The 23,474-nt window shown below is 42.2% G+C and overlaps 1 protein-coding gene across 3 annotated transcripts; it reads left to right on the top strand.

The window, feature by feature from the left end:
* The first annotated feature begins 3,694 nt into the window (after positions 1-3,694).
* On the top strand, positions 3,695-22,567 carry LOC124011096 (cathepsin F-like). Of its 3 annotated transcripts, none has more exons than XM_046324103.1 (13): positions 3,695-4,103; positions 7,096-7,206; positions 7,984-8,065; positions 9,816-9,904; positions 9,994-10,072; positions 10,186-10,299; positions 11,034-11,182; positions 13,030-13,126; positions 13,236-13,436; positions 14,236-14,300; positions 14,430-14,520; positions 14,623-14,681; positions 21,149-22,567. In XM_046324103.1, exons 1-13 carry the CDS (start codon positions 3,870-3,872, stop codon positions 21,221-21,223), a joined length of 1,446 nt encoding a protein of 481 aa, XP_046180059.1. In that variant the 5' UTR covers positions 3,695-3,869; the 3' UTR covers positions 21,224-22,567. The 3 variants fall into 3 exon arrangements, with proteins under 3 accessions (XP_046180059.1, XP_046180061.1, XP_046180060.1); XM_046324105.1 differs by having other exon boundaries at positions 3,696-4,103; positions 9,816-9,880; XM_046324104.1 differs by having other exon boundaries at positions 3,701-4,103; positions 9,816-9,880; positions 9,991-10,072.
* Positions 22,568-23,474: the final 907 nt, after the last annotated feature.

The following is a 23,474-nucleotide window of genomic DNA, read 5'->3' on the forward strand; positions in this document are numbered from 1 at the left end:
ATTCTTACAGTATTTGGTCATAAATAGCAGGGATTCTAGCATGCAAACTCCAGTTGAGCAGCTAGCATACAATATATACTAAATGCACATTGTTAAAAGGTCATTTGAAGAATCTAACATCATTTGATGAAATGATAACCTAACAAGGGGTAATGACGTACAATAAAAATATTATGATAAGTCATATTTATCTTTCTTTTTCTATCATTTCCTAGCATCAACATTTCAATCTCGCTCCATGACATCCATGTTCTCCACTGTCACTATTCATGTAAATGGCTTGTTGTGGTGGTAATGACACAATACAAGAGAGGACTGTAATTTTGTGTAAAAAAGTAACAAATGGCTTATGCACATCTAATATGTATTTCGTTTTCATTTATTTGACTCTTTTTTTAAACAGGTGCGTTACATATTTTGTAATTATCCAGACTTTTGTAAGTGTAATACAAAGCAGAATGTCAAAGGTCTGTGTGTGAGACAGGACAAATAGTGAAATCCAGATATGAAATGCTTTAAAATATATATATATATCAAATCAAATGTTATTTGTCACATACACATGGTTAACAGATGTTAATGCGAGTGTAGCGAAATGCTTGTGCTTCTAGTTCCGACAATGCAGTAATAACCAACAAGTAATCTAACCTAACAATTCCACAACTACTACCTTATATACACAAGTGTAAAGGGATAAAGAATATGTACATAAAGATATATGAATGAGTGATGGTACAGAACGGCATAGGCAAGATGCAGTAGATGGTATCGAGTACAGTATATACATATGAGATGAGTAATGTAAGGTATGTAAACATAAAGTGGCTAGTGACATATGTATTACATAAAGATGTAAAGATGCAGTAGATGATATAGAGTACAGTATATACATATATATATGAGATGAGTAATGTAGGGTATGTAAACATTATATTAAGTGACATTGTTTAAAGTGGCTAGTGATACATTTTTTACATCAATTTCCATCATTTCCCAATATTAAAGTGGCTGGAGTTGAGTCAGTATGTTGGCAGCAGCCACTCAATGTTAGTGGTGGCTGTTTAACAGTCTGATGGCCTTGAGATAGAAGCTGTTTTTCAGTCTCTTGGTCCCAGCTTTGATACACCTGTACTGACCTCGCCTTCTGGATGATAGCGTGGTGAACAGGCAGTGGCTCGGGTGGTTGATGTCCTTGATGATCTTTATGGCCTTCCTGTGACATTGGGTGGTGTAGGTGTCCTGGAGGGCAGGTAGTTTGCCCCCGATGATGCGTTGTGCAGACCTCACTACCCTCTGGAGAGCCTTACGGTTGTGGGCGTAGCATTTGCCATACCAGGCGGTGATACAGCCCGACAGGATGCTCTCGATTGTGCATCTGTAGAAGTTTGTGAGTGCCTTTGGTGACAAGCCAAATTTCTTCAGCCTCCTGAGGTTGAAGAGGCGCTGCTGCGCCTTCTTCACCACGCTGTCTGTGTGGGTGGACCAATTCAGTTTGTCCGTGATGTGTACGCCGAGGAACTTGAAACTTACTACCCTCTCCACTACTGTCCCGTCGATGTGGATAGGGGGGTGCTCCCTCTGCTATTTCCTGAAGTCCACAATCATCTCCTTTGTTTTGTTGCCGTTGAGTGTGAGGTTATTTTCCTGACACCACACTCCGAGGGCCCTCACCTCCTCCCTGTAGGCCGTCTCGTCGTTGTTGGTAATCAAGCCTACCAATGTAGTGTCGTCCGCAAACTTGATGATTGAGTTGGAGGCGTGCATGGCCACGCAGTCGTGGGTGAACAGGGAGTACAGGAGAGGGCTCAGAACGCACCCTTGTGGGGCCTCAGTGTTGAGGATCAGCGGGGTGGATATGTTGTTACCTACCCTCACCACCTGGAGGCGGCCCGTAAGAAAGTCCAGTACCCAGTTGCAAAGGGCGGGGTCAAGACCCAGGGTCTCGAGCTTGATGACGAGTTTGGAGGGTACAATGGTGTTAAATGCTGAGCTGTAGTCGATGAACAGCATTCTCACATAGGTATTCCTCTTGTCCAGATGGATTAGGACAGTGTGCAGTGTGGTTGCGATTGCGTCGTCTGGGGACCTATTGGGGCGTTAAGAAAATTGGAGTGGGTCTAGGGTGTCAGGTAGGGTGGAGGTGATATGGTCCTTGACTAGTCTCTCAAAGCACTTCATGATGATGGAAGTGAGTGCTACGGGGCAGTAGTCGTTTAGCTCAGTTACCTTAGCTTTCTTGGGAACAGGAACAATGGTGGCCCTCTTGAAGCATGTGGGAACAGCAGACTGGGATAAGGATTGATTGAATATGTCTGTAAACACACCAGCAAGCTGGCCTGCGCATGCTCAGGGGACGCGGCTGGGGATGCCGTCTGGGACTGCAGCCTTGCGAGGGTTAACACGTTTAAATGTTTTACTCACGTATATACAGTGGGGCAAAAAAGTATTTAGTCAGCCACCAATTGTGCAAGTTCTCCCACTTAAAAAGATGAGAGAGGCCTGTAATTTTCATCATAGGTACACTTCAACTATGACAGACAAAATGAGAAAAGAAATCCAGAAAATCACATTGTAGGATTTTTAATGAATTTATTTTCAAATGAATGGTGGAAAATAATTATTTGGTCTGTATATATGTATATATTTAAAGCATATGTATATATATATAAACATCTTTACTTAAATGGATGTGAAATTTAAAAAAAATCTAAATTCATATTTTATCTTCAAAATCTAAGGCCTGTATTTGCAAAATAACCCATAATTAAACAAGAGGTAAACAAGAATAAAGGCAGTTAACTGGCAAAACAGAACACTAAACTGATATCAGTATCACCCATACCAGCACAAGTTATTTCTCCTTTATCTGCATAAGGAATAGTTCATCACAGACTTCAGAGGTGTTGAGTAATATTTTGGATGTTGAAATATTTCAAAATTTGGCACCAAGTCTGAGCCAGTCTCTTCACAATATGATATTACACCATTTCTTGTCTCTGGAATGGATGTTAATTCAAATATTATATTTATTAATATCTTATTATTATTATTCTTCTTTTTTAACCCTTAGTTTACCAGGTAAGTTGACTGAGAACACGTTCTCATTTACAGCAACGACCTGGGGAATAGTTACAGGGGAGAGGAGGGGGGATGAATGAGCCAATTGCAAACTGGGGATGATTAGGTGACAGTGATGGTTTGAGGGCCAGAATGAGAATTTAGCCAGGACACCAGGGTTAACATGCCTACTCTTACAATAAGTGCCATGGAATATTTAGTGACCCCAGAAAGTCAGGACACCCGTTTAACGTCCCATCCGAAAGACTGCAATCTACACTGCCCTGGGGCATTGGGATATTTTTTTAGACCAGAGGAAAGGGTGCTTCCTATTGGCTCTCCAACACCACTTCCAGCAGCATCTGGTCTCCCATCCAGGGACTGATCAGAACCAACCCTATTGAGCTTCAGAAGCAAGGCAGCAGTAGGATGCAGAGGGTGGTAATATGCATATTTCCAGTCCCTGTAGCTCCGCGCACCATTGTTCCGTCGTTGTTTCAGACAACAATGGCCGTGTTTCAGAGCATCAAAACGATTGCAGGCTCCTGCCGAGTGACTGATCTACAAATCACCCGTCAATGATTACTAACTATTGTAGATCGGTCTGTCAGTCAGAATTTACCCATGATACATTGCGGGTTTGATCCTCTCGAACACGCCATTGTAACCATTGTGTAACCATTTCTATTTGGGGGCGGTCTTCTGATTTGTTGTGGCATTGATAGGTAACTAGGAAAACAAAAATCCCATTTTATAATCTCACCGTCCACCCTCGGTTGGAGTTTTACTGCTCTACAAACAGACGGGTCAACATGGACGTCGGATTTCTCCACCCTGTTCTTCTTTGCCTAATCCTAGCGGTTTTGGGCTCGGTTCTGGCCGATTTGGATGGCCCTTTGATGGGGGCACCCGGGTCTGCCGTCCGTTTGTCGGAAAATGACCCAGGTCTGAAGAAGGCACTGAAGTTTGCAGAAGAGCGATATAACATGGGGTCCAATGCGATGCACGTTCGCAGAGTTAGCAAGATCCTCTCTGCCAGTAAACAGGTAGACTACAGTCTTGTGAAAATGAATATTTGTTTATTGTATAATCTCATTTGTGCTATGTAAATAATTACATGTTATTAGCCTACAATTAAGTTTATGTCCATTGTGATTGTAGGCCATAATATGTGGCGAATAGGCCATCACAGATTTCAGTTCGTTAGATAATACCGCCGCCTACGTCAGAGCGCACCAACCTGTGCTCGTGCATCTGAACTGCGTGACATATGTGTAACTCCGCTTAATTTGTTCTACTGCAGCCCAACCAAGCACTCTTAATATTTAACAATGCTTTCAGTGACGTTTTCCACATGGTTAGCTAAGCCTATTCATACTGCCTAATGAACAGTGGCGACCCGTCATTCAGGGCAGGTGGGGCCTAGCCCCACATTTTTTTGTGGCTTTGTTGGCATGCATTCCACCCACCAAGATTTACATGCTAAAATCACCACTGCTAATGACAATAGCCTGTAAGGCCTCTCTATATCCACATGACATTTTATGTCCACAGGAATAATGCCAGTGTCCTATGACTCCTATTCACTGGCGAGTTTTAGCATGTCAATCTTGGCATGGCAAAAATAAATAAATGTGGGATGCATGCCAGCAAAGCCACAACACTAAACAATACATTCATTGTACTATAACGGTGACAAACTGTGCCCACAAACAGGCTATCAGCTCAGTCCTGTCTGGCAGCGAAACAATTCATTCAGCCTCATTTACTGACTTTAAAAAACATTGTTGACTTGTTTAAACAAATGTGCTTTCTACAGATAATTGAGATGTACAAACAATGGCAGAAGGGGATAACAAGCAGATAAGAAGCAATTCGTAATTTCAATTAAGTCCTTAATGAGCGAGCTAGGACGGACGTAGTCAATATAAATATTTGATCTGCACTTTTGAAATGTACAGCGACAGAATTCAGAACATGGGCCGTTCTTAGTGTTCTGCCTGTACACCAAGTCAGAACCGTAGGATAAATAAAGGGTCTTACAATATTTTCGATGATTACATTTCTCTAAAACAGGCTACATGTGCACCACCAATTCAGAACAGTACATGAAATTAAGAGGAAAAAATAGACCGAATTATTAGGGTGAGGCACATGGGCTACTAGCAGCTTAATACACAGCATACACTTAGTATTACTTTCTTAGCTACAGTATACATATCTCTCTGGCATATTACATAATTTATGCAGCAGCATACAAGACATTTTTGGACTCCCCTAGTTGTGGCGTGTTGGTCCTTTTTTGGGCAAATTTAGTCTGGCATTCTCTGCATTCTCTGGGGGGGCATTCTCTGTCAGTGATCTTCAGGTCGTAGCTCTAGAAAGAGGCCAGAGATCCCGATTTACAATTCAGAGTTGGATGAAAGTTCAAAACATATTTTCATTTACATTTACATTTAAGTCATTTAGCAGACGCTCTTATCCAGAGCGACTTACCCAGTCGTACTCGTTTTTCCAAATTCTCAGTTGTCTTGAACTCACTAAAGTCAGATTTTGCAGTTCCGAGTTGAGTTGTTTTGAGCATGGCATGGTTCATTGACAGCATGGCCAATGTTGAAAATTTATAATTTTAAACTAAGAAAAGACACCCTTAATCTTAGACTTGGGACAACACAGCCACTCCACTGAACAGCAGGCTAATGATTGCATTGCAATGCTTGCAGTTAGCCAGTGATTCCTTCCAATCCACTCATTGTTGATTTCAAACTTGTTGTGTAATATTTATGGCTGATGAGCACCGATGCGTTTCATCTATAATTTCTCTTTATTATTTATCTTCATATGACAAGGATTAAAAAGTATTTGCCAGTAGATTGTCGACTTGATTCATGATGATGACTGCTAGCTAAGATTTTGAAAGTATGATCATCAGTCCAATCAAAGCTACTGTAGCTATAACGTGATTTTATTTTATCTGTGACCAATGACCTTGAGCCTTCTTGGATGGGCACTTCTAATGTATGGCAGCATCCAAGGGGCTTGAATTTCCGACCTCTACCCTTAGACTTGGCGGTGACGTAGTGTCCCGATGAGTGACTGAACACTGAGCCAATCACAGCGCAACGTTCCGTATTTTCTGCTGGCTTGCGCCACCGCCACAGAAAGCACGGAGCTAGGCTGAAACACCTGCATTTTGGAGCTCCCTTACTCAGGAAAACAAAAAAATTCCATGTTTGTATGTGGCTTTATTAACTCAATGATATATATTTTTTTACATTGTTTGCAAAATGATATGTGACATGCCAAGAAGCCAAAAAAATGCCAAAAAGCATTTGTATTTTATTTATTTATTTTATAAATGTGGGGCTCAACTAATCAAACTACATTTTGCAGTAGTTTGGTGGTAGTTAAGGTAGTGCTTTCAAGTAGTTAACTACTTTTTTTGCCATGTAGCTAACTACTTGAACTACACACTACTCTTTTTGCAAAAATAAAATATGGGTGAAGTAGGCAAGAATTTTCTTGCTTTTTCTGCATCAGATCTGCCAAATGATCACTTGAAACAGTTTGTGTTTAATAGGCTGTTACACATTCTGTTAACATGTGATCTGTTCTTGCAATTTGTAGTCTGACATTTCAGATTTACATATGATAATTTATCACAAAGTAGTTTGGATGTAATGAACTACTTTTCCAGGGTAATTTTAGTTCAGTAAACTATGTTTCTTAAGGGTACCTTTTTAGTTTAGCTTAACGTCTTTCAGTGTGAAGTAATTGGTAGCGTGATAAACTATCTTTTCAGAGTAACTTCCCCAACACTGGTCTCAACAAACCTATTGTCTCAGCCAGACAAGCTAACTAAGAGACCTGTCATTTCCAGCATAGTGACGTCAGAGCTAAATGGTATGCTAGATGGTATGCTAGATGGTATGCTAGATGGTATGCTAGATGGTATGCTAGATGGCAAAACAAAAACCGCAGAGTTGATGTTTCTTTATTCAAAGAGGCCACCTTCACTGTGTTTTTCCTGCCTTGTAGCAGGTGAAGGGTATCCGATACAGCATCACGGTGGAACTAAGTAACACCCAGTGTAAAAAGGCTGCCAGACTGAGGATCTGTGACTTCTACCCAGAGGAACACAACCTGAAGGTGAGGCCAGTATGTGTGTGTCTGTTTGTTTTTCTGTTTTAGGATGATAACGGTGTGGGTTGTTGGAGAGAGAGAGAGGGTTCCAGAGAAAGTACAGCTAAACTAATATCAGAGGCCTCCTCATCAACTCAAATGAAACCCCAATGTTTTGCAATGGTGAACATTGACAGTACCTAAACCACTCATTAAAAATAAACTGGCAACACTGAAGAGTGCCCAGTATCAAGGCCATTGTGTGTGTATCAGGGTCTACTGTAGGTTATTATAAACGTCTGTTCAGCTTTCCCTTCCACTAGTCATGTGACCAAGATAAATAACTTCTCATGACTTGGATTTGACACAGTGTTACTGCAGCTATGTGCACAAGCAGACCGCTACCGTTCCCTCTTTGTTCCACCTGCTGTATTTGTTTTCATGACTTAGCAGAAACTTAATCAGAAATGTCTCCAAGGTCAAGGGAACAAAGTGTTTGTGTTGTTCACTCCTGTGCTTCACTTCTGTATAGGTTCAGAAATGGACTGTTGTTGACAGAGGAAATGACTTCTTATTGTTAACATTACACTACATATCCTTTGTATGTGGCCTATGTGCTGTACCATTCCCCTGTGATTAAACAGCTCATTTCATTCATTTAAACAGGCATTTCCCTAGAGCACATAACAATACATTACGTTTTAATATACTGTCTATAAAGGAGTAATGAACACAATAGCCCAATAAAATAACCGGTGTTTATCTCACTAACCATGTTCTCTCCGCTGATGTGTTCACTGTCAGACAGAGGTATGTGTGTTTGAGGTCTGGGACATTCCCTGGGAGAGCAAGTCCACCCTTCTCAAACAGAAGTGCCAGCCAGCAGGTAAGTGTCATTGGTTCAACTGTGGAACTAAAGTTACCTTTGTGCATTTATTTGTTTCGGGATTGTTTGTACAGTGCCTTGCGAAAGTATTCGGCCCCCTTGAACTTTGCGACCTTTTGCCACATTTCAGGCTTCAAACATAAAAAGTTATAAAACTGTATTTTCTTGTGAATAATCAACAAGTGGGACACAATCATGAAGTGGAACGACATTTATTGGATATTTCAAACTTTTTTAACAAATCAAAAACTGAAAAATTGGGCGTGCAAAATTATTCAGCCCCTTTACTTTCAGTGCAGCAAACTCTCTCCAGAAGTTCAGTGAGGATCTCTGAATGATCCAATGTTGACCTAAATGACTAATGATGATAAATACAATCCACCTGTGTGTAATCAAGTCTCCGTATAAATGCACCTGCACTGTGATAGTCTCAGAGGTCCGTTAAAAGCGCAGAGAGCATTGTGAAGAACAAGGAACACACCAGGCAGGTCCGAGATACTGTTGTGAAGAAGTTTAAAGCCGGATTTGGATACAAAAATATTTCCCATGCTTTAAACATCCCAAGGAGCACTGTGCAAGCGATAATATTGAAATGGAAGGAGTATCAGACCACTGCAAATCTACCAAGACCTGGCCGTCCCTCTAAACTTTCAGCTCATACAAGGAGAAGACTGATCAGAGATGCAGCCAAGAGGCCCATGATCACTCTGGATGAACTGCAGAGATCTACAGTTGAGGTGGGAGACTCTGTCCATAGGACAACAATCAGTTGTATATTGCACAAATCTGGCCTTTATGGAAGAGTGGCAAGAAGAAAGCCATTTCTTAAAGATATCCATAAAAAGTGTCGTTTAAAGTTTGCCACAAGCCACCTGGGAGACACACCAAACATGTGGAAGAAGGTGCTCTGATCAGATGAAACCAAAATTGAACCTTTTGGCAACAATGCAAAATGTTATGTTTGGTGTAAAAGCAACACAGCTCATCACCCTGAACACCATATCCCCACTGTCAAACATGGTGGTGGCAGCATCATGGTTTGGGCCTGCTTTTCTTCAGCAGGGACAGGGAAGATGGTTAAAATTGATGGGAAGATGGATGTAGCCAAATACAGGACCATTCTGGAAGAACCTGATGGAGTCTGCAAAAGACCTGAGACTGGGACGGAGATTTGTCTTCCAACAAGACAATGATCCAAAACATAAAGCAAAATCTACAATGGAATGGTTCAAAAATAAACATATCCAGGTGTTAGAATGGCCAAGTCAAAGTCCAGACCTGAATCCAATCGAGAATCTGTGGAAAGAACTGAAAACTGCTGTTCACAAATGCTCTCCATCCAACCTCACTGAGCTTGAGCTGTTTTGCAAGGCGTAATGGGAAAGAATTTCAGTCTCTCGATGTGCAAAACTGATAGAGACATACCCCAAGCGACTTACAGCTGTAATCGCAGCAAAAGGTGGCTACGAAGTATTAACTTAAGGGGGCTGAATAATTTTGCACGCCCAATTTTTCAGTTTTTGATTTGTTAAAAAAGTTTGAAATATCCAATAAATGTCATTCCACTTCATGATTGTGTCCCACTTGTTGTTGATTCTTCACAAAAAAATACAGTTTTATATCTTTATGTTTTGAAGCCTGAAATGTGGCAAAACGTCGCAAAGTTCAAGGGGGCCAAATACTTTCGCAAGGCACTGTATAAATACTCATAGCTACATCCTAATTGTTTTTCATGATCATTGGTTTCCAGTTGATCCCAAACCAGTTGAGACCAACAAAGTTGAATTTCTGCCCATCTCCACCAAACCAGTTGAGGTAATAGAAAACATAGCGTTTGTGGTATGTGTGTTTTTGAGTTTCTCTTTTATTCTGTATGTGTATATATTTAATTTACTTGTGAATAATCAACTTGTCTTTTGTGACAGGAGTCAGTGGATTCTGTGGAGCTTCTGGGTCAGTTCAAAGAGTTCATGGTCAGATACAATAGGACTTACAGCAGCCAAGAGGGTGAGAGATAAATGTCAATCCATCATTTTACACAATTACCATCCATCTACCTCCACAGATGAGACGGTAAAACATCTAAACATAACATTTTTGTCTGACCTTTGCTGCTACAGAAGCTGACCGGCGGCTGCGTGTCTTCCATGAGAACTTGAAGACCGCTGAGAAGCTCCAGTCTCTGGACCAGGGCACAGCCGAGTACGGGGTCACCAAGTTCAGCGACCTCACAGGTGTGTGTGTGTGCAGATTAACAAGCCTGAAGCAATTCCAGAACAACCACTGAGCGTGCTGGAGAACTCACCATCTGCCCTCTCTGGAGCAACAACACTTCCTGTGTGTGATTCTGTGACAGTTTAAAACATGTTCCCTTGCAAAGAGAGCTAATCTGTTGAGTAATTTCTCTTCTACGTAGTTGATTTAGAGCCCTGCATAGGAATGGATTTTAATCCCTACCCATGCCTATGACGCTCAGGCCCCACCCTACCAATGGCCCGATTACTTCTGCCAAATTTAAGCCCCGGCTCAAAACCCCAAATCAGAAATAACCTCCTCCGTTAGTTAATCCATGAGCTGCTCCTCTGTCTGTCACTCACTCCCTGCATGCAGCTTGTTCTGCATGCACTCTGAGTGTCTCCTGACTTGTATTTGACGAGGTTGAAACACCTCTGACACCATGTTTGATCTTAGGCGGATATGACTACTGCAGCAGAGCATGAGCAAATGGCTCAGCTTCAAAATGTTAGTGATCAATTTAATGACACCCGAGTCCTGACCGTACCCTAGTTATTGATGAAAAAACAGACCCTACCCGGCCCTAACCCAATGTATAATGTCGGGGCCCGTCGGGTAGCAGAGCTCTAAGCTAGTTCCACAAAGCTACAGTACAACTCCTCAGCTGTACACTGTGAATAATCCTTATCTCTTCATCCTCTCCTCCCTCTACCCTCTTTTTCTCTCCCTCCAGAGGAGGAGTTTAGGACTCTGTACCTGAACCCCCTGCTGAGCCAGCAGAACCTCCAGCAGTCCATGAAGCCTGCAGTAATGCCCCGCGGCCCCGCCCCGCCCAACTGGGACTGGAGAGAGCATGGAGCAGTCAGCCCCGTCAAGAACCAGGTAGGACCGGGTTTAGAGATGGTCTTACAGACTGGAGATGACTACAGGTACGACTGTAAATGTTTACAGTGGGGCAAAAAAGTATTTAGTCAGCCACCAATTGTGCAAGTTCACCCACTTAAAAAGATGAGAGACATGTCATTTTCATCATAGGTACACTTCAACTATGACAGACAAAATGAGAAAAAAAATCCAGAAAATCACATTGTAGGATTTTTAATGAATTTATTTGCAAATTATGGTGGAAAATAAGTATTTGGTCAATAACAAAAGTTTGTCTCAATACTTTGTTATATACCCTTTGTTGGCAATGACAGAGGTCAAACGTTTTCTGTAAGTCTTCACATGGTTTTCACACACTGTTGCTGGTATTTTGGCCCATTCCTCCATACAGATCTCCTCTAGAGCAGTGATGTTTAGGGGCAGTTGCTGGGCAACAGACTTTCAACTCCCTCCAAAGATGTTCTATGGGGTTGAGATCTGGAGACTGGCTTGGCCACTCCAGGACCTTGAAATGCTTCTTACGAAGCCACTCCTTCGTTGCCCGGGCGGTGTGTTTGGGATCATTGTCCTGCTGAAATACCCAGCCACGTTTGATCTTCAATGCCCTTGCTGATGGAAGGAGGTTTTCACTGAAAATCTCACGATACATGGCCCCATTCATTCTTTCCTTTACACGGATCAGTCGTCCTGGTCCCTTTGCAGAAAAACAGCCCCAAAGCATGATGTTTCCACCCCCATGCTTCACAGTAGGTATGGTGTTCTTTGGATGCAACTCAGCATTCTTTGTCCTCCAAACACGACGAGTTGAGTTTTTACCAAAAAGTTATATTTTGGTTTTATCTGACCATATGACATTCTCTCAATCTTCTTCTGGATCATCCAAATGCTCTCTAGCAAACTTCAGACGGGCCTGGACATGTACTGGCTTAAGCAGGGGGACACGCCTGGCACTGCAGGATATGAGTCCCTGGCGGCGTAGTGTGTTACTGATGGTAGGCTTTGTTACTTTGGTCCCAGCTCTCTGCAGGTCATTCACTAGCTGCCCCACGTGTGGTTCTGGGATTTTTGCTCACCGTTCTTGTGATCATTTTGATCTTGCGTGGAGCCCCAGATCGAGGGAGATTATCAGTGGTCTTGTATGTCTTCCATTTCCTAATAATTGCCCCCACAGTTGATTTCTTCAAACCAAGCTGCTTACCTATTGCAGATTGTCTTCCCAGCCTGGTGCAGGTCTACAATCTTGTTTCTGGTGTCCTTTGACAGCTCTTTGGTCTTGACCATAGTGGAGTTTGGAGTGTGACGGTTTGATGTTGTGGACAGGTGTCTTTTATACTGATAAGTTCAAACAGGTCCCATTAATACAGGTAACGAGTGGAGGACAGAGGAGCCTCTTAAAAGAAGTTACAGGTCTGTGAGAGCCAGAAGTCTTGTTTGTTATTGACCAAATACTTATTTTCCACCATAATTTGAAAATAAATTCATTAAAAATCCTACAATGTGATTTTCTGGATTTCTTTTCTCATTTTGTCTGTCATAGTTGAAGTGTACCTATGATGAAAATTACAGGGCTCATCTTTTTAAGTGGGAGAACTTGCACAATTGGTGGCTGAATAAGTACTTTTTTGCCCCACTGTATGTATGATTTGTATTTCTGATCGGGCAAATAACTTAAGGCTTTATATAGCATTCATAAAGTATTCATGACTGCTTTGATGGTTCACTAAACATTTATAGGTACGCAAAAGTCATACTTTCATTCATACTGTAGATATGACACATTTCATGGAAAATGTGGAGGTAGGTAAGGCCTGTGTGTATGACTGAGTGTGTGGTTTGTATTGCAGGGCATGTGTGGTTCTTGCTGGGCATTCTCGGTGACAGGAAACATTGAGGGCCAGTGGTTTGCGAAAACTGGCAAACTAGTGTCTCTCTCTGAGCAAGGTAAGCACAAGCATTTGTAGATATCATACACTTACCTGTACAACAGTACTGTTTCCCCTTTCTCCATAAGAGCCTTGAATTGATTGGTTCAATGTCCTGTCACCCACAGAGCTGGTGGACTGTGATACTGTGGACCAGGCCTGTGGGGGCGGGCTTCCATCAAATGCATATGAAGCTATCGAGAAGCTGGGTGGTCTGGAGACAGAGACTGACTACAGCTACACCGGCAACAAGCAGAGCTGTGACTTCACCACAGACAAAGTTACCGCCTACATCAACAGCTCTGTGGAGCTGTCCAAGGATGAGAACGGTGAGTGGGAGGAGAACAACACTTTGAAAAAAGTAGCGTGAAAGAGAGCCGAGTGGGTAGCGTACACAGAGAGAAAGACACAGATGATAGGTTGAAGGTTTGGTGGAGATTGAACAATGGTACAGATGATAGGTTGAGCAATGTGGCACAGATGATGGGTTGAGCAATGTGGCACAGATGATAGGTTGAGCAATGTGGCACAGATGATAGGTTGAGCAATGTGGCACAGATGATAGGTTGAGCAATGTGGCACAGATGATAGGTTGAGCAATGTGGCACAGATGATAGGTTGAGCAATGTGGCACAGATGATAGGTTGAGCAATGTGGCACAGATGATAGGTTGAGCAATGTGGCACAGATGATAGGTTGAGCAATGTGGCACAGATGATAGGTTGAGCAATGTGGCACAGATGATAGGTTGAGCAATGTGGCACAGATGATAGGTTGAGCAATGTGGCACAGATGATAGGTTGAGCAATGTGGCACAGATGATAGGTTGAGCAATGTGGCACAGATGATAGGTTGAGCAATGTGGCACAGATGATAGGTTGAGCAATGTGGCACAGATGATAGGTTGAACAATGTGGCACAGATGATAGGTTGAACAATGTGGCACAGATGATAGGTTGAACAATGTGGCACAGATGATAGGTTGAACAATGTGGCACAGATGATAGGTTGAACAATGTGGCACAGATGATTGGTTGAAGGTTTGGATGAAGATTGAACAATGTGCTACAGATGGAGGAGGGTTGGCTTCATGTGTTAATCTTGGTTTCCTTCCCTTTTTATGTTTAGAAATCGCTGCTTGGCTGGCTGAGAACGGACCAGTATCTGTGGCCCTGAACGCATTCGCAATGCAGGTAACAGGTCTCACTGCTGTATGCACCTTATTGATACTTAAATTAGCATCACTAAAACACAACTGAACAATGAACTGACTAGTATCTATCTATCTAATCCCACCTGCTTTTCTCCTTGTTGCTCCTCAGTTCTACAGGAAGGGCGTGTCCCACCCTCTGAAGATATTCTGCAACCCCTGGATGATTGACCATGCAGTGCTGCTCGTGGGCTACGGAGAACGTGAGACTGACTACTTATTTACCTTACATTAGCCTAGCTTAATGGCAACACTGATGAGTCAGAATGTGTGAGTCATGTGTGTCTGGTTGTTTCTGTGTACAGGTCAAGGCAAGCCTTTCTGGGCCATCAAGAACAGCTGGGGAGAGGACTATGGAGAACAGGTAAGAGGAAGCTGTCACAGTGAATCTCTATGACAAGGAGTTATGTGGGGAGTTGCAAACAGTGTATTTGTTTACAATGCATGCATAAAACCTACTCTTAGAAAAAAGGTGCTATCAAGAACCAAAAGGGTTCTTCGGCGAGGTTCAACGCGTGGGGAAAAAGTAACGGCTTATAGTTCGGAAATTACGGTACTCACAAGCCCTTAACCAACATTGCAGTTAAGAAAATATGTGTAACAAATGATTAAAGAGCAGCAGTAAAATAACAATACAGGTGGTACCGGTACAGAGTCAATGTGCTGGGGCACCGGTGAGTTGAGGTAATATGTACATGTAGGTAGAGTTAAAGTGACTATGCAAAGATCATAAACAGAGAGTAGCAGCAGTGTAAAGGGGGGGGGGCAAATACAAATAGTCTGGCTAGCCATTTGTAAAGCTGTTTAGCAGTCTTATGGCTTGGGGGTAGAAGATGTTAAGAAGTCTTTTGGACCTAGACTTGGCGCTCCGGTACGGCTTGCCGTGCGGTAGCAGAGAGAACAATCTATGACTAGGGTGGCTGAAGTCTTTTTGACAATTTGTAGGGCTTTCTTCTGACACCGCCTGGTATAGAGGTCCTGGATGGCAGCTTGGCCCAAGTGATGTACTGGACTATATGCACTACCCTCTGTAGTGCCTTGCGGTCGGAGGCTGAGCAGTTTCCATACCAGGCATTGATGCAACAAGTCAGGATGCTCTCGATGGTGCAGCTGTAGAACTTTTTGAGGATCTCCGGACCCATACCAAATCTTTTCAGTATCCTGAGGAGGAATAGGCTTTGTCGTGGTGCCCTCTTTACGACACTCTTGGTGTGTTTGGACTGGAGGTCGACCGATTATGATTTTAATGCCGATTATTGGAGGACCCAAAAAGCCGATACCGATTAATCGGCTGATTTTTAAATAAAATAAAAAACAAATTTAAAACAAATATTTGTAATAATGACAATTACAATACTGAAAAAAAACACTTATTTTAACTTAATATAATACATCAATAAAATCAATTTAGCCTCAAGTAGATAATGAAACATGTTCAATTTGGTTTAAATAATGCAAAAACAATGTTGGAGAAGAACATAAAAGTGCAATATGTGCTAACGTTTCAGTTCCTTGCTCAGAACATGAGAACATATGAAAGCTGGTGGTTCCTTTTAACATGAGTCTTCAATATTCCCAGGTAAGAAGTTTTAGGTTGTAGTTATTATAGGACTATTTCCCTCTATACCATTTGTATTTCATTAACCTTTGACTATTGGATGTTCTTATAGGCACTTTAATATTGCCAGTGTAACAGTATAGCTTCCGTCCCTCTCCTCGCTACTCCCTGGGCTCGAACCAGCAACACAACAACCACAGCCACCACATCGAAGCAGCGTTACCCATGCAGAGCAAGGGAAACAACCAACCCAAGGCTCAGAGCGAGTGAAGTTTGAAACGCTATTAGCGCGCGCTAACTAGCCAGCCTTGATAGGTTTGAAGTCATAAACAGCGCAATGCTTGACGCACAACGAAGAGCTGCTGGCAAAATGCACTAAAGTGTTGTTTGAATGAATGTTTACGCGCCTGCTTCTGCCTACCACCGCTCAGTCAGATACTTAGATACTTGTATGCTTGTATGCTCAGTCAGATTATATGCAAAACAGGACACGCTAGATAATATCTAGTAATATCATCAACCATGTGTAGTTAACTAGTGATTATGATTGATTGTTTTTTACAAGATAAGTTTAATGCTAGCTAGCAACTTACCTTGGCTTACTGCATTTGCGTAACAGGCAGTCTCCTTGTGGAGTGCAATGAGAGAGGCAGGTCATTATTGCGTTGGACTAGTTAACTGTTTGTCACATGTTGCAAGAATGGATCCCCCGAGCTGACAAGGTGAAAATCTGTCTTTCTGCCCCTGAACGAGGCAGTTAACCCAACGTTCCTATGCCATCATTGAAAATAAGAATGTGTTCTTAACTGACTTGCCTCGTTAAATAAAGATTAAATAAAGGTGTAAAAAAAATGTTGCCAAAAATACAGATTTCCGATTGTTATGAAAACTTGAAATCAGCCCTAAATAATCGTCCATTCCGATTAATCGGTCGACCTCTAGTTTGGACCATGTTAGTTTGCTGATGTGTACACCAAGGAATTTGAAGCTCTCAACGTGCTTCACTACAGCCCTGTCAATGAGAATGGGGGCATGCTCGGTCCTCCTCTTCCTGTAGTCCACAATCATCTCCTTTGTCTTGATCACATTGAGGGAGAGGTTGTTGTCCTGGAACCACACGGCCAGGTCTCTGATCTCCTCCCTATAGGCTGTCTCATCATTGGCGGTGATCAGGCCTACCATTGTTGTGTCTTCGGCAAACATAATGATGGTGTTGGAGTCGTGCTTGGCCATGCAGTCCTGAGTGAACAGGGAGTAGAGGAGGGGCCTACAGGAGGTGGCCCATCAGGAAGTCCAGGATCCAGTTGCAGAGGGGGGTGTTTAGTCCCAGGGTCCTTAGCTTAGTGATGAGCTTTGAGGGCACTATGGTGTTAAACGCTGAGCTGTAGTCAATGAATAGCATTCTCACATAGGTGCTCCTTTTGTCCAGGTGGGAAGATTAAACTGAAGAAATGCTAAATTTACATTACTAATAACTGCAAAAAACTATTTTAAAATACATAACGCATAATATGTGACAAATAAAATATTGAACAATTGTAAGCATTACAGGATATTTTTCATGATGGAAATTTTAAATATTAAAATGGTTTTAAAAATATAATTTTTGGAAGAACCATTTAAGAGCTAGAGTTATTATAGTCTGATAGCAGTGGGTAGAGTGGTGGTTCGTACAGGCAGTAATACAGGACAGTTCTTTGCTGTTTCTCAGGAGCCGGGTGGTGCAGTTACCTCTTTTTGGAGGGAGTGGGTCATTCAGTGGATGGTCGAGTGTGCATGTCCTTCACCAGATGCACTGCAGCCTGCTCTCGCCTGCTCTGCAATATCACAATAGAGATTGCATCATCTGTTGATCTGTTGGGGCGGTATGCAAATTGGAGTGGGTCTAGGGTTTCTGGGATAATGGTGTTGATGTGAGCCATGACCAGCCTTTCAAAGCTACATACATTACTGCTACGGGTTGGTAGTCATTTAGGCAGGTTACCTTAGTGTTCTTGGGCACAGGGACTATGGTGGTCTGCTTGAAACATGTTGGTATTAAAGACTCCGTCAGGGATAGGTTGAAAATGTCAGTGAAGACACTTGCCAGTTGGTCAGCGTATGCTCTGAGTACACGTCCTGGTAATCCGTCTGGCCCTGCGACCTTGTGAATGTTGACCCGTTTAAAGATCTTACTTACATTGGCTACGGAGAGCGTGATCACACAGTTGTCCGGAACAGCTGATGCTCTCATGCATGTTTCAGTGTTACTTGCCTCAAAGTGAGCATAGAAGTAATTTAGCTTGTCTGGTAGGCTTGTTTCACTGGGCAGCTCGCGGCTGTGCTTCTCTTTGTAGTCTGTAGTAGTTTTGCAAGCCCTGCCACATCCGATGAGCGTCAGCGCCAGTGTAGTACGACTCAATCTTAGTCCTGTATTTGATGTTTGATGGTTCGTCGGAGGGCATAGCTGGATTTCTTATAAGCTTCCATGTTAGAGTCCCGCTCCTTGAAAGCAGCTCAGTGCGATGTTGCCTGTAATCCTTGGCTCCTGGCTGGGGTATGTACGTAAAGTCACTGTGGGGACGACGTCATAGATGCACTTAATGATGAAACCAGTGACTGATGTGCTGTCCTCCTGAATGCCATCGGAAGAATCCTGGAACCTATTCCAGTCTTTGCTAGTAAATCAGTCCTGTAGTTTAGCATCTGCTTCATCTGACCACTTTTTTTATTTTTATTTACTGAGTCATTGGTGCTTCCTGTTTTAGTTTTTGCTTGTAAGCAGGAATCGGGAGGATGGAATTGTGGTCTGATTTGCCAAATGGCGGGCGAGGGAGAGCTTTGTGTGTGGAGTAAAGGTGGTCTAGTCTTTTTTTTTTTTTTTTTTTTGCCCTCTGGTTGCACATTTAACATGCTGGTAGAAATGAGGTAAAACAGATTTAAGTTTCCCTGCATTAAAGTCCCCGGCCACTAGGAGCACCGCCTCTGGATTGAGCGTTTTCCTGTTTTGTTTGTGGCCATATACAGCTCATTGAGTGCGGTCTTAGTGCCAGCATTGGTTTGTGGTGGTAAATTGACAGATACGAAGAATATATATAGATGAAAACTATCTTGGTAAATGGTGTAGAGTATAGCTTATCATGAACCTTGAGACTTCCTTAGATTTCGTGCACCAGCTGTTGTTTACGAATATACATAGACCACCACCCCTGGTCTTACCAGAGGCTGCTGTTCTATCATGCCGAAGAAGTGTTAAACCCGCCAGCGGTATGTTATTCATGTCGTCGTTCAGCCACAACTTGGTGAAACATAAGATATTACATTGTTTTATGGCCCGTTGGTAGGATATACAGTGAGTGAAAAAAGTATTTGATCCCCTGTTGATTTTGTACGTTTGCCCACTGACAAAGAAATGATCAGTCTATAATTTTAATGGTGGGTTTATTTGAACAGTGAGAGACAGAATAACAACAACAAAATCCAGAAAAACGCATGTTAACAATGTTATAAATTTATTTGCATTTTAATGAGGAAAATAAGTATTTGACTCCTCTGCAAAACATGACTTAGTACTTGGTGGCAAAACCCTTGTTGGCAATCAGAGGTCAGACGTTTCTTGTAGTTGGTCACCAGGTTTGCACACATCTCAGGAGGGATTTTGTCCCACTCCTCTTTGCAGATCTTCTCCAAGTCATTACGGTTTCGAGGCTGACGTTTGGCAACTCGAACCTTCAGCTCCCTCCACAGATTTTCTATGGGATTAAGGTCTGGAGACTGGCTAGGCCACTCCAGGACCTTAATGTGCTTCTTCTTGAGCCACTCCTTTGTTGCCTTGGCCGTGTGTTTTGGGTCATTGTCATGCTGGAATACCCATCCATGACCCATTTTCAATGCCCTGGCTGAGGGAAGGAGGTTCTCACCCAAGATTTGACGGTACATGGCCCCGTCCATCGTCCCTTTGATGCGGTGAAGTTGTCCTGTCCCCTTAGCAGAAACACCCCCAAAGCATAATGTTTCCACCTCCATGTTTGACGGTGAGGATGGTGTTCTTGGGGTCATAGGCAGCATTCCTCCTCCTCCAAACACGGCGAGTTGAGTTGATGCCAAAGTGCTCCATTTTGGTCTCATCTGACCACAACACTTTCACCCAGTTGTCCTCTGAATCATTCAGATGTTCATTGGCAAACTTCAGACAGACATGTATATGTGCTTTCTTGAGCAGGCGCTGCAGGATTTCAGTCCTTCACGGCGTAGTGTGTTACCAATTGTTTTCTTGGTGACTATGGTCCCAGCTGCCTTGAGATCATTGACAAGATCCTCCCGTGTAGTTCTGGGCTGATTCCTCACTATTCTCATTGCAACTCCACGAGCTGAGATCTTGCATGGAGCCCCAGGCCAAGGGAGATTGACAGTTCTTTTGTGTTTCTTCCATTTGCGAATAATCGCACCAACTGTTGTCACCTTCTCACCAAGCTGCTCCTAATCTCAGCTCGTTACCTGTATAAAAGACATCTGGGAGTCAAATCTTTCTGATTGAGAGGGGGTCAAATACTTATTTCCCTCATTAAAATGCAAATCAATTTATACACTTTTTGACATGCGTTTTTCTAGATTGTTTTGTTGTTATTCTCTCTCACTGTTCAAATAAACAAGAAGGATCATCTCTTTGTCAGTGGGCAAACGTACAAATCAGCAGGGGATCAAATACTTTTTTCCCTCACTGTACATGCTTGTAGCGCATCTATTTTGTTATCCAATGATTTTATGTTGGCTAATAAGACTGATGGTAGAGGCAGAATACCCACTCGTCGTCGGTTCCTTACAAGGCACCCAGACCTACGTCCCTGATGTCTGTCTCCTTTTCATGCCAATGACAGGGATTAGGGCATTGTCTGAAGTAAATCCTTTGCGTCTGACTCGTTAAAGGAAAAATCTTCTGGTACGGGGTGAGTAATCACTGTCCTGATAATATCTAGAAGCTCTTTTCGGTCATAGGAGACTGTGGCATAAACATTATGTACAAAATAAGTTACAAATAACGCGAAAAAAACAGACAAGAGCACAATTGGTTAGGGGACCATAAAACGGCAGCCATCTCTTCCGGCGCCATTACCTGCTCCTTTCCACAGAGGGTTCTACGTGGAACCCCAAATAATTTTACTTGGATCTAAAATAGCTTCTCTGGGGACAGCCGCCGAACCCTTTTGGAACCCTTTTTTCTAACATATTGTGCAAATAGAAGTTTTGACATGTAATTTTGTGTTCATGTCTTGTTGCCTGTTCCTTCCTTCTAGGGTTACTACTACCTGTACAGGGGATCCAGGCTCTGTGGGATCAACAAGATGTGCTCGTCTGCCATTGTGAACTAGGCGAGAACACACACACACACACATTTATTTCAATATATACACATACACACACGACCGGAATAATAGTTGATGCCAATCTTTTCCTGGCACAAAAAACAAGCCCAACACCCTCCCCAAACATGTACACACACACACACACCTACAAACTGACCAAACTGCAATGCTACTCACCCTGCCCCCATAATTGTGTAGTCAGAACACTGCACAGTGCACTGGAAGACCTGTTGACACCTTGAAATAGAAGAGGCAGTATTCATTCATACCTCACCTCATTCTTCTTTACCAAAACAAACCAGCTCCGATTAAGTTATAGTTTCAAGGTAGTACTGATCTTTTGTTGTGATTTTACTATAGGTTTTTACATTTTTAGCTAGACTGAACAAAAATATAAACAAAACATGCAACAATTAACAATTTTACTGAGTTACAGTTCATGTAAGGAAATCATTCTATTGAAATAAATAAATTAGGCCCTAATCTATGGATTTCACATGACTGGGCATGGGCACACCCACTTGGGAATAGGTGGTCCTATGACCAAGTGGGAGGGCATAGGCACACTCACTTGGGAGCCAGGCCCACCCACTGGGTAGCGGTCAGCATGCCAATTGCACACTTGCTCAACACTTTAGACATCTGCAGCATTGTGTCGGGTGACAAAACAACAAAAAAAATTGTGGGTGTTTATTGTCCACAGCACAAGGTGCACCTGTGTAATGGTCATTCTGTTTAATCAGCTTCTTGATATGCCACACCTGTCAGGTGGCTGGATTATCATGGCAGAGAGAAATGCTCACAAACAGGCATGTAAACAAATGTGTGCACTCAATTAGAGAAATACGCTTTTGGTACATATGGAACATTTCTGGGATCTTGTATTTCAGCTCATGAAAGATGGGACCAACACTACATGTTGCTTTTATTTTTGTTCAGTATAGTAGTCTTTTAGAATATTTTATTTAATTGTTGTGTTTTAGATGCCAGAATTTACCTCTGCCTATCTCTTTACAATAACAGAGTCTAAATGAGTTCAGTAATGCTTTTTGGTGTCCGTTATGTTCCCCTGAATGTGACCACTCTGCTGATGCTCTAGAATTAATGCTTGTGCATTTTTGCTAATTTCCCCTCTGTTGTAACTTGTTCAGTGCAATACCATGTAATGTCAATCTCTCCCTTGTTTACCATTTACAACTTCACTGTCCAACTAGTATTTAGAATGAGTGGGTTTGCATGGTTTCTGAGATTTACAAAGGATCATACATTGGCTGATGTGTAGCCTGTTACATATTGCTGTGCTGTGTAACTAGACAAACTAAGGTTGAATAAAACATATTTTAGCCTTTATCTTTTGTGAGCTGTCATTTCTGACGTCAATATCTATGTTGTCTGGCTCATTGGAGAAACACATACTATCTATTCACAGCAGCATTCGGTTCTTGAATGCTCCCCAGACAAGGAAAATAATACAACTACAGACAGAAGGGTTAGTTATAAATAGATTTGCTAGCTTTAACTCTTTGCTATAAGTCCCGTAGTGAAACTGGGGTAAGAGCTGCTGAAAAGGAAAGAAAGCCATGTTTTTCCGTTTCTTAGCCGCTATAAACACATTTGAGAAATAAAATATTTTTTTCATAGTTCACATGCCATTCGACAACCCAGAATCTTTGACCTAGAGAGAAGATGTACATCTGAACTGCAAAATGTGTAAGGTATGTAGCAAGTGGCTAATTTCAAGTATGTGGGTGTTAATTTAATTTAGCTAGATTTACCAAGGAATATCTAGAAATACATTGTTATATAATATCATAATCTTAATCTTCTATAATTTCATAACATAAGAGCTAGAATAATTCTGACCATTAGCTAGCTGTTTGTGTATGATACGGGCTTTTTTTGTTTACATAGCCAACCAGCCGGTGTGGACAGCTTTCCACTTGGCCCAAAACAAAACTTGTTCATTTTACTGCATCACGTTGCGCTGGCTGACATTTTTATTTATTACTTGTTATCCTGTTGTTGGATATGTATGCCACCTACAATGTTATGCTCATTATATTTTTGCTAACTCGGAGTACCACAACATGAGTCATAGTACCCGTGGTGATTTTAGCATGTAAATCTTGATGGGGCAAACTCGAATGTTTTTAGATGCATGCTGGCAAAGCCACAACGTAACACTTAACCGTACGTTAATTGCACTACAACATGCTGACCAAACCGGACGCGAGCACGTTGATTTTGTTCACCCACA

The sequence above is a fragment of the Oncorhynchus gorbuscha genome, linkage group LG23, assembly GCF_021184085.1.
Source record: "Oncorhynchus gorbuscha isolate QuinsamMale2020 ecotype Even-year linkage group LG23, OgorEven_v1.0, whole genome shotgun sequence".
In the NCBI taxonomy this organism is placed as follows: domain Eukaryota; kingdom Metazoa; phylum Chordata; class Actinopteri; order Salmoniformes; family Salmonidae; genus Oncorhynchus; species Oncorhynchus gorbuscha.